Source organism: Pleuronectes platessa, chromosome 8, assembly GCF_947347685.1.
Source record: "Pleuronectes platessa chromosome 8, fPlePla1.1, whole genome shotgun sequence".
Lineage (NCBI taxonomy): Eukaryota > Metazoa > Chordata > Actinopteri > Pleuronectiformes > Pleuronectidae > Pleuronectes > Pleuronectes platessa.
In genome coordinates this window covers 849,543-861,577 of record NC_070633.1, presented here as the reverse complement: position 1 = coordinate 861,577, position 12,035 = coordinate 849,543, and the positions used below count along the sequence as shown (strand labels likewise).

Genomic DNA, 12,035 nt, shown 5'->3' with positions numbered 1-12,035 from the left:
AGAGCGGGCAGAGCGCACAGGAGATCACTTACAAGAAATGAATAAACTTTCCAAATAAGATCCCAGATTGGAGGCAAGGATCCACTGATGTGAGGGAAGCGGTCCGATTCTCTAAATGGATAAATACTACCGTGACCCCGGTGGGGGGTTCTGGACGATGTGTGCATGCGAATGGAAGGATGAGGAGTAAGCGAGGGTTCAGCGATTTCTATTCTCACACATTGTGTTATCCACAGCAGCAGCGGCAGAGTATCAGTGTATTTCCTTTATTAGTGACATCACAGCTGTCCCATAAGTCGCTCTTCACCTCCATCTCACTAACAAACACCTTGATGTCAGTGTCTGAAAGTTTTACTTCCTCTTCACATCGCTTGATGCCGTGCCTCCGTCAGGACTCGCGGTGGAAAACCATTGGTCAGCTTCATAATTTAATATTCGTGACGTGCTATGCATTGACCATTTATAGTAGAAATTGAGCGTGTGGAGAGCGGATTTGGAGTTCAGGTTTTGCGTGCGCACGGTTTTATAAATCGGAATTAGCTTTGGCTTACGCCATTTCCTGCTTTTGGGCATAAGCACACTTTTAGTAAGAATCCTACGCACTCTTTTATAAATCCATCCCTGCTCGGCCCACGCAACACTTCCTCACACACACAGGACCGGCAGTGGGGGGAGAGAGAGAGGGGGAGAAGGGAAGAGTTAGGGGGTCCCTAAATAGACTTCGCCGACTCCCTGCAGCCTATAAGAATCACCCTCCTGTCAGGAACATTAAAACATCAGCAGAAGAGGCTGTGATTTCAGAAATATACAATTTATTTAATACGTACCAGTCAACCATATTGCACATTCCCATAGAACAAAATAAAATAAAACAAAAAGCACAATAATCAAACCAATAAATCAGAAAGAAACTAAATTTAAATAAGGTCAAATAAGGCAGCCCTATAAAACAAACTTGTTGTAGTTAGTTCACACAATTTAAACCAGTTTATCAAAATGTTTGAAAACATTGACAATCATAAAACACATCATTATGTCATACCTTTAATTCATTTAAAATAAAGCAGGGATCCACGCCGTCCTTATTGTCTTGAGAGCAATTACTAAAACAGGAAACGACAACTTAACTTAATGTCACGCACACAATAGTGAAGACTCTGTTAATTGTTCCGGCGCATTACTTACAAGTATTACTCTTATGACTGAAGATTACAGCGCGCATTTATGCCGACGCTGATACAGTCTCACCCTCACGCACACAGCTGTACGCTGGCTCTAGGGACGGAATAAAGGTTAATATTTGCGGAACGTTTTCTGAGTGATCTCCGTTGACATTAAAGTTACTTTCAGCAAACTCACCGCAACAAACAATTTGTGTCCGCACCTGCTGCGGCCACGCTGCACTTACTCACACACACAGGACCGGCAGTGGAGAGAGAGAGAGGGCGAGAGGGAGCGCTACGGTGTCCCTTAATAGACGTCGCCAAATCCCCGCAGCCTATAGGAATCACTGTCCTGTCGGATGAATTAAAATATCAGCAAAACGGGAAAAATAACACTGCCAAAACTCGAAAACTGTATTAAGAATTGACCCCTTACACTTGTAACGTGTCTTAAGATCTGTTGAGGATGTCCCAGCCAGGTTCGGGGGGTGGGTATCATTTGAGTTGAACCCATTTTTTCTCCTGTTTCTGGAAGAGGAGTCAGGATAGGAACATGTCTTTTGGTTCCATTAATTTCAGTAGTTAAGTTTAGGTTGTTCCCTTCAGGTTTTTGTGTTTGCTGCTTTGATGTTCGACCCTTCCAAATCTAAAGAGTTAACCACAAGGAAATTCTGGGACCGATCCCATCAGCGTCGCTTCCGTCATCGCTTTGCTCGTGTGTTTCCACAGGAGCTGATGTCCTGCGCACATGCAACTTCCGTCATACTCCCCGTAGACCGGCGGCAATGACACCGCGTAAAACCCACAGCGCGAGTGTGATGCGTTCTGTTGGAGTGTAACTCCCGCACTGTAAACAATTGTCATGTAAATTTATTTGTCTGTTTATTATTGTTTTAAATGAAATTCAACATAATTCAGCAGAGCGCGCAGACCGCAGAGAGCGCAGTGGCGCAGAGCGCACAGAGAGCGGGCAGAGCGCACAGGAGATCACTTACAAGAAATGAATAAACTTTCCAAATAAGATCCCAGAGTGGAGGCAAGGATCCACTGATGTGAGGGAAGCGGTCCGATTCTCTAAATGGATAAATACTACCGTGACCCCGGTGGGGGGTTCTGGACGATGTGTGCATGCGAATGGAAGGATGAGGAGGAAGCGAGGGTTCAGCGATTTCTATTCTCACACATTGTGTTATCCACAGCAGCAGCGGCAGAGTATCAGTGTATTTCCTTTATTAGTGACATCACAGCTGTCCCATAAGTCGCTCTTCACCTCCATCTCACTAACAAACACCTCGATGTCAGTGTCTGAAAGTTTTACTTCCTCTTCACATCGCTTGATGCCGTGCCTCCGTCAGGACTCGCGGTGGAAAACCATTGGTCAGCTTCATAATTTAATATTCGTGACGTGCTATGCATTGACCATTTATAGTAGAAATTGAGCGTGTGGAGAGCGGATTTGGAGTTCAGGTTTTGCGTGCGCACGGTTTTATAAATCGGAATTAGCTTTGGCTTACGCCATTTCCTGCTTTTGGGCATAAGCACACTTTTAGTAAGAATCCTACGCACTCTTTTATAAATCCATCCCTGCTCGGCCCACGCAACACTTCCTCACACACACAGGACCGGCAGTGGGGGGAGAGAGAGAGGGGGAGAAGGGAAGAGTTAGGGGGTCCCTAAATAGACTTCGCCGACTCCCTGCAGCCTATAAGAATCACCCTCCTGTCAGGAACATTAAAACATCAGCAGAAGAGGCTGTGATTTCAGAAATATACAATTTATTTAATACGTACCAGTCAACCATATTGCACATTCCCATAGAACAAAATAAAATAAAACAAAAAGCACAATAATCAAACCAATAAATCAGAAAGAAACTAAATTTAAATAAGGTCAAATAAGGCAGCCCTATAAAACAAACTTGTTGTAGTTAGTTCACACAATTTAAACCAGTTTATCAAAATGTTTGAAAACATTGACAATCATAAAACACATCATTATGTCATACCTTTAATTCATTTAAAATAAAGCAGGGATCCACGCCGTCCTTATTGTCTTGAGAGCAATTACTAAAACAGGAAACGACAACTTAACTTAATGTCACGCACACAATAGTGAAGACTCTGTTAATTGTTCCGGCGCATTACTTACAAGTATTACTCTTATGACTGAAGATTACAGCGCGCATTTATGCCGACGCTGATACAGTCTCACCCTCACGCACACAGCTGTACGCTGGCTCTAGGGACGGAATAAAGGTTAATATTTGCGGAACGTTTTCTGAGTGATCTCCGTTGACATTAAAGTTACTTTCAGCAAACTCACCGCAACAAACAATTTGTGTCCGCACCTGCTGCGGCCACGCTGCACTTACTCACACACACAGGACCGGCAGTGGAGAGAGAGAGAGGGCGAGAGGGAGCGCTACGGTGTCCCTTAATAGACGTCGCCAAATCCCCGCAGCCTATAGGAATCACTGTCCTGTCGGATGAATTAAAATATCAGCAAAACGGGAAAAATAACACTGCCAAAACTCGAAAACTGTATTAAGAATTGACCCCTTACACTTGTAACGTGTCTTAAGATCTGTTGAGGATGTCCCAGCCAGGTTCGGGGGGTGGGTATCATTTGAGTTGAACCCATTTTTTCTCCTGTTTCTGGAAGAGGAGTCAGGATAGGAACATGTCTTTTGGTTCCATTAATTTCAGTAGTTAAGTTTAGGTTGTTCCCTTCAGGTTTTTGTGTTTGCTGCTTTGATGTTCGACCCTTCCAAATCTAAAGAGTTAACCACAAGGAAATTCTGGGACCGATCCCATCAGCGTCGCTTCCGTCATCGCTTTGCTCGTGTGTTTCCACAGGAGCTGATGTCCTGCGCACATGCAACTTCCGTCATACTCCCCGTAGACCGGCGGCAATGACACCGCGTAAAACCCACAGCGCGAGTGTGATGCGTTCTGTTGGAGTGTAACTCCCGCACTGTAAACAATTGTCATGTAAATTTATTTGTCTGTTTATTATTGTTTTAAATGAAATTCAACATAATTCAGCAGAGCGCGCAGACCGCAGAGAGCGCAGTGGCGCAGAGCGCACAGAGAGCGGGCAGAGCGCACAGGAGATCACTTACAAGAAATGAATAAACTTTCCAAATAAGATCCCAGAGTGGAGGCAAGGATCCACTGATGTGAGGGAAGCGGTCCGATTCTCTAAATGGATAAATACTACCGTGACCCCGGTGGGGGGTTCTGGACGATGTGTGCATGCGAATGGAAGGATGAGGAGGAAGCGAGGGTTCAGCGATTTCTATTCTCACACATTGTGTTATCCACAGCAGCAGCGGCAGAGTATCAGTGTATTTCCTTTATTAGTGACATCACAGCTGTCCCATAAGTCGCTCTTCACCTCCATCTCACTAACAAACACCTCGATGTCAGTGTCTGAAAGTTTTACTTCCTCTTCACATCGCTTGATGCCGTGCCTCCGTCAGGACTCGCGGTGGAAAACCATTGGTCAGCTTCATAATTTAATATTCGTGACGTGCTATGCATTGACCATTTATAGTAGAAATTGAGCGTGTGGAGAGCGGATTTGGAGTTCAGGTTTTGCGTGCGCACGGTTTTATAAATCGGAATTAGCTTTGGCTTACGCCATTTCCTGCTTTTGGGCATAAGCACACTTTTAGTAAGAATCCTACGCACTCTTTTATAAATCCATCCCTGCTCGGCCCACGCAACACTTCCTCACACACACAGGACCGGCAGTGGGGGGAGAGAGAGAGGGGGAGAAGGGAAGAGTTAGGGGGTCCCTAAATAGACTTCGCCGACTCCCTGCAGCCTATAAGAATCACCGTCCTGTCAGGAACATTAAAACATCAGCAGAAGAGGCTGTGATTTCAGAAATATACAATTTATTTAATACGTACCAGTCAACCATATTGCACATTCCCATAGAACAAAATAAAATAAAACAAAAAGCACAATAATCAAACCAATAAATCAGAAAGAAACTAAATTTAAATAAGGTCAAATAAGGCAGCCCTATAAAACAAACTTGTTGTAGTTAGTTCACACAATTTAAACCAGTTTATCAAAATGTTTGAAAACATTGACAATCATAAAACACATCATTATGTCATACCTTTAATTCATTTAAAATAAAGCAGGGATCCACGCCGTCCTTATTGTCTTGAGAGCAATTACTAAAACAGGAAAAGACAACTTAACTTAATGTCACGCACACAATAGTGAAGACTCTGTTAATTGTTCCGGCGCATTACTTACAAGTATTACTCTTATGACTGAAGATTACAGCGCGCATTTATGCCGACGCTGATACAGTCTCACCCTCACGCACACAGCTGTACGCTGGCTCTAGGGACGGAATAAAGGTTAATATTTGCGGAACGTTTTCTGAGTGATCTCCGTTGACATTAAAGTTACTTTCAGCAAACTCACCGCAACAAACAATTTGTGTCCGCACCTGCTGCGGCCACGCTGCACTTACTCACACACACAGGACCGGCAGTGGAGAGAGAGAGAGGGCGAGAGGGAGCGCTACGATGTCCCTTAATAGACGTCGCCAAATCCCCGCAGCCTATAGGAATCACTGTCCTGTCGGATGAATTAAAATATCAGCAAAACGGGAAAAATAACACTGCCAAAACTCGAAAACTGTATTAAGAATTGACCCCTTACACTTGTAACGTGTCTTAAGATCTGTTGAGGATGTCCCAGCCAGGTTCGGGGGGTGGGTATCATTTGAGTTGAACCCATTTTTTCTCCTGTTTCTGGAAGAGGAGTCAGGATAGGAACATGTCTTTTGGTTCCATTAATTTCAGTAGTTAAGTTTAGGTTGTTCCCTTCAGGTTTTTGTGTTTGCTGCTTTGATGTTCGACCCTTCCAAATCTAAAGAGTTAACCACAAGGAAATTCTGGGACCGATCCCATCAGCGTCGCTTCCGTCATCGCTTTGCTCGTGTGTTTCCACAGGAGCTGATGTCCTGCGCACATGCAACTTCCGTCATACTCCCCGTAGACCGGCGGCAATGACACCGCGTAAAACCCACAGCGCGAGTGTGATGCGTTCTGTTGGAGTGTAACTCCCGCACTGTAAACAATTGTCATGTAAATTTATTTGTCTGTTTATTATTGTTTTAAATGAAATTCAACATAATTCAGCAGAGCGCGCAGACCGCAGAGAGCGCAGTGGCGCAGAGCGCACAGAGAGCGGGCAGAGCGCACAGGAGATCACTTACAAGAAATGAATAAACTTTCCAAATAAGATCCCAGAGTGGAGGCAAGGATCCACTGATGTGAGGGAAGCGGTCCGATTCTCTAAATGGATAAATACTACCGTGACCCCGGTGGGGGGTTCTGGACGATGTGTGCATGCGAATGGAAGGATGAGGAGGAAGCGAGGGTTCAGCGATTTCTATTCTCACACATTGTGTTATCCACAGCAGCAGCGGCAGAGTATCAGTGTATTTCCTTTATTAGTGACATCACAGCTGTCCCATAAGTCGCTCTTCACCTCCATCTCACTAACAAACACCTCGATGTCAGTGTCTGGAAGTTTTACTTCCTCTTCACATCGCTTGATGCCGTGCCTCCGTCAGGACTCGCGGTGGAAAACCATTGGTCAGCTTCATAATTTAATATTCGTGACGTGCTATGCATTGACCATTTATAGTAGAAATTGAGCGTGTGGAGAGCGGATTTGGAGTTCAGGTTTTGCGTGCGCACGGTTTTATAAATCGGAATTAGCTTTGGCTTACGCCATTTCCTGCTTTTGGGCATAAGCACACTTTTAGTAAGAATCCTACGCACTCTTTTATAAATCCATCCCTGCTCGGCCCACGCAACACTTCCTCACACACACAGGACCGGCAGTGGGGGGAGAGAGAGAGGGGGAGAAGGGAAGAGTTAGGGGGTCCCTAAATAGACTTCGCCGACTCCCTGCAGCCTATAAGAATCACCAGTGGCGGCTGGTGACATTTTTTTGGGGGGGGGCGCACTTGGGCGGCGCGGTTTAAATAGCCCACCGCAATGAGAAAAAAAAACTGAGGTTTTGATTAGAATATTAAAAAAAACATAGCTTTATTTCAATAACATACAGTGCTCAACACTAGTATCCAACAACAATAACAATAACCTGTTACTTTGGGCATGACAGTTCAGAGCAGAATGGTAGGGACATAGGTAAGAGACATTGGGTAGGGTTTCAGAGATGAACAGAATAAAAAAGGTGCCCACACCCTCACACGAAAGAGGTTTAGAGCAGAAGAGACATAACATTTTACATTTGTTGTTTGTCAAGAGTAGGCCCTACTACTTGTAAAGAAACTTAGCCCTCCTCTCTTTCAAGCTGGCAAATCTCTCTATCACCTTCTGGTTAAAGTCAATCATGTCTGTGACAAGCCTTTTTTCCATTGAGAGCATGGCTAAGGCACTCAGTCTGTCCTGAGTCATTGTGTTCCTGAGAAAGGTTTTAACCCTTTTCAGTGTTGAAAAACACCTCTCAGCCTCAGCAGTGGCCATGGGAGTTGTGATGATGATTTTAAGCAGTGTTTCTGTCTCTGAAAATACCTCAGAAAGGTTATTGTCTTTGAACAACTGGTAAAGATCCACAGCACCACGACAGGTTCGGAATTCTTCTGAGCCATAGATGAGGGTAAGCTCTGTCTTCAGCCTACTTCCATCGAGCACAGGATAGGCCTTCAATGTTGTGGCCAGAGCAACTTCAGGGAATGCATCGAGGTAGTGGTCAAACTGGGGGCTGTCCAGTAAGGTGGCACTGATGAGGTGGTCCTTGAAGGCAAAGCGTTCCTTGGTGTGTCCAAGTATGGTGTCGCATACCTACAGATAAATATAGAGAGAGACAGACAGATAAGGTGTGGGGCATTTAGATGCTAATAACCTTTGACTTCAACCATCTTGTCCTGGCTGCAGACAAAAGCCAACAATCAGAGTCTAACAGCTCTGGCTCTAGACACACAAAAGCCAGGAACTAGCCTGGTGCTATGAAACACACACACCCCCACTCCATGACACACAAAAGCCAGGAATTAGGTCTGATGGCTCATCAACATTTCGAATTGGTATTTTAGATAAAGTATAGTCTGATATGATATCCACACAAATCTCACAATTTCCAACATGTGTTCTGCTGTGGGAAAAACAAAACATTGAACTTTAACACAGGCATCTGCTGATTTTGACACTCACCTCTGTGGCAATCCTTTTAAGCTCATCTTGATCGATAGCCCGGCGCTTCCTCGGCTGCTCAGAGCCACTCCTGTGCTCCACCACCATTGCATGGACTGAATCTCTGTAAATAAAAATAATAATAATTTAAATATCACATTTGTCTTATTACTATGGTTAATGTAAAATAAGAATGTTATGACTAAGCTTACAGAATAATAACAATAATGAAATTACCTGATTTTTTGTATGTCCTCTTGGAACTGCTGGATGCAGCGATTTATATAGACTGAATCTATGTTTCTGTTCTGGAGCTTGGCATAGAGAATGTCCACGTGTGGCATTATCCGATGAAACAGTTTAAGGAAGAAGTTGAAATCAGGATCCTCCAGTAGCCTGATGTGGCCTCCTGCTTCGTGGCTGGTCTTGTCATCAAAGCCATCTGATGCTCGAATTCTTTCAAAGCAGTCAATGAGGTCATCTCTGTGCTCAAACACAGTATTGACGGCACGGCTGTGAAAGTTCCACCTCACATTGCTGGCCGTTGGCAGTCTACGGGCCACTGTTTTATCAAGGACAACGGTCCGCTTCGGGGATCTTGAAAAGAACGCAGCTAATCCACCCAAGTCAGAAAAAAAGTTCTTGACTTTAACAATGTGAGAGGTGGCCTGTTGCATTATAAGATTGAGCTGATGGGCATAGCAGTGGATATAGTGGGCAGTTGGGTAGTCGTCCTGGATTCTCTTCTGAACACCTGAAGAGGTACCCCTCATTACACTGGCACCGTCATATGCCTGGCAGATGAGTTTAACTTTCTGCTCACCTGGGAGGATGGCAGCAAGGCGTTCTTTTAATGCCATGGCAATGGTCGCTGCTGTAGCTGACTGCAGAGGGATGAACTCAAAGAATCTTTCCTCCAGGTTAGCACCATTTAAGTAGCGAAGCACAAGCACAAGCTGGGTTTGTGTGCTAATATCCGTGGTCTCATCTGCTTGGATCGATAGAAAATCGCTGCTTTGAATCTCGCTTATGATCTTTTCCCTAACAACAGCCAGCATACAGTCAAGAAGTTCATTCTGGACCGTTTTGGATGTTCCCTTGAACACAGTCGCGCTGTCGAGATGGTCTTTCAGTGCACCGTCGAGTGAGGCAACAACGTCCACCAAGCCACGAAATATCCCTGGGTTATCAGAGCTCTCGCTCTCATCATGACCACGCAGTGCCAACTCAAATGCACCACAGAACTTAATACAGTCTATAATTCTTGAGAGAATGTGCCTGTTCTTCCTTACTTCCTCATTGTGTTTACGGATGCCAATTCGGTACCCTTCGTCGAGCTGTTCCGCTATACTCAGTCTCCCAAAGAGACTTAGCTTCATGCTGTTAGTGAGATGGCAGCGAGACGATTCGTGTTTCTTGCATTTCTGGGTGAAGTGCTTTAGATCCCTCATCCCCGTTGTAGTCCAGAGTATTTCAGTCCCAGTACATTGGAACAACAAGCAGGGGAAACAAAAAAACGCATTACTCACTGCACAGCCCGCTAACCAGCTCCGGTTAGCATAAAGGCTGGAGGAGAAGCTCCGCTTGTAGGTTCTTCCGCGGTCAGTGCTTATCTGTTCAAGTTTTAAATCCGGACGGTCAGGTCCCATTTCTTTTAGTTTCTTTTTATCGACATCCGATCGTCGATTGAATGGTGTTCTGTGAATAGCTACAATAGAGTTTTCATTCGCCATACTCTCAGATTAAAACAAGTATCTGCTAAGTGCTAACTATGCTGCACCTGTAGATATGTGATGTGAGGGAATCACAAAAGGTCTCTGATTGGACAGTCCTGTTAGAAACCCTTTCATTGGCTGTGGGCGCAAGGTACGTGCGCCCATGGCTCGAACTGTCATCCGCCAATGAGAACTGTCCTTGCTCAAATGTTCCTGCCCCTTTTTTTGGCTTCCATAGACTTCCACTTGACCGGCGCCCACAGGGAGGAGTGGCTTCTCTCTCAGTGACGTTATCGTATGTTATCATTCAACGAATGGCAATATATTATATTTGGTCACATTTAAGTGGTTTTTGACAGGGGCTTACGGTCTCCGGCACACATTTAACGCTTTAAAACAGTACATTTCTTATTAAATTATTTGATATATAATGTTTTTTGACATGTCATTTTTTTTTTTTTTTTTTTTTCATCTCAAAATTGTAGGGTGGGCGGCGCCCCAGCGCCCTGTATTGACGCACCGCCACTGAGAATCACCGTCCTGTCAGGAACATTAAAACATCAGCAGAAGAGGCTGTGATTTCAGAAATATACAATTTATTTAATACGTACCAGTCAACCATATTGCACATTCCCATAGAACAAAATAAAATAAAACAAAAAGCACAATAATCAAACCAATAAATCAGAAAGAAACTAAATTTAAATAAGGTCAAATAAGGCAGCCCTATAAAACAAACTTGTTGTAGTTAGTTCACACAATTTAAACCAGTTTATCAAAATGTTTGAAAACATTGACAATCATAAAACACATCATTATGTCATACCTTTAATTCATTTAAAATAAAGCAGGGATCCACGCCGTCCTTATTGTCTTGAGAGCAATTACTAAAACAGGAAAAGACAACTTAACTTAATGTCACGCACCCAATAGTGAAGACTCTGTTAATTGTTCCGGCGCATTACTTACAAGTATTACTCTTATGACTGAAGATTACAGCGCGCATTTATGCCGACGCTGATACAGTCTCACCCTCACGCACACAGCTGTACGCTGGCTCTAGGGACGGAATAAAGGTTAATATTTGCGGAACGTTTTCTGAGTGATCTCCGTTGACATTAAAGTTACTTTCAGCAAACTCACCGCAACAAACAATTTGTGTCCGCACCTGCTGCAGCCACGCTGCACTTACTCACACACACAGGACCGGCAGTGGAGAGAGAGAGAGGGCGAGAGGGAGCGCTACGGTGTCCCTTAATAGACGTCGCCAAATCCCCGCAGCCTATAGGAATCACTGTCCTGTCGGATGAATTAAAATATCAGCAAAACGGGAAAAATAACACTGCCAAAACTCGAAAACTGTATTAAGAATTGACCCCTTACACTTGTAACGTGTCTTAAGATCTGTTGAGGATGTCCCAGCCAGGTTCGGGGGGTGGGTATCATTTGAGTTGAACCCATTTTTTCTCCTGTTTCTGGAAGAGGAGTCAGGATAGGAACATGTCTTTTGGTTCCATTAATTTCAGTAGTTAAGTTTAGGTTGTTCCCTTCAGGTTTTTGTGTTTGCTGCTTTGATGTTCGACCCTTCCAAATCTAAAGAGTTAACCACAAGGAAATTCTGGGACCGATCCCATCAGCGTCGCTTCCGTCATCGCTTTGCTCGTGTGTTTCCACAGGAGCTGATGTCCTGCGCACATGCAACTTCCGTCATACTCCCCGTAGACCGGCGGCAATGACACCGCGTAAAACCCACAGCGCGAGTGTGATGCGTTCTGTTGGAGTGTAACTCCCGCACTGTAAACAATTGTCATGTAAATTTATTTGTCTGTTTATTATTGTTTTAAATGAAATTCAACATAATTCAGCAGAGCGCGCAGACCGCAGAGAGCGCAGTGGCGCAGAGCGCACAGGAGATCACTTACAAGAAATGAATAAACTTTCCAAATAAGATCCCAGAGTGGA

General features: G+C 44.3%; 1 protein-coding gene across 1 annotated transcript; it reads right to left on the bottom strand.

Moving 5' to 3' along the window:
• Positions 1–7,482: 7,482 nt before the first annotated feature.
• Positions 7,483–10,523, bottom strand: LOC128446369 (zinc finger MYM-type protein 1-like). The gene is made up of 3 exons (XM_053429394.1): positions 8,596–10,523; positions 8,380–8,482; positions 7,483–8,010 (listed from the first exon to the last, which is right to left on the bottom strand). Exons 1-3 carry the CDS (start codon positions 10,089–10,091, stop codon positions 7,483–7,485), a joined length of 2,127 nt encoding a protein of 708 aa, XP_053285369.1. The 5' UTR covers positions 10,092–10,523.
• Positions 10,524–12,035: the final 1,512 nt, after the last annotated feature.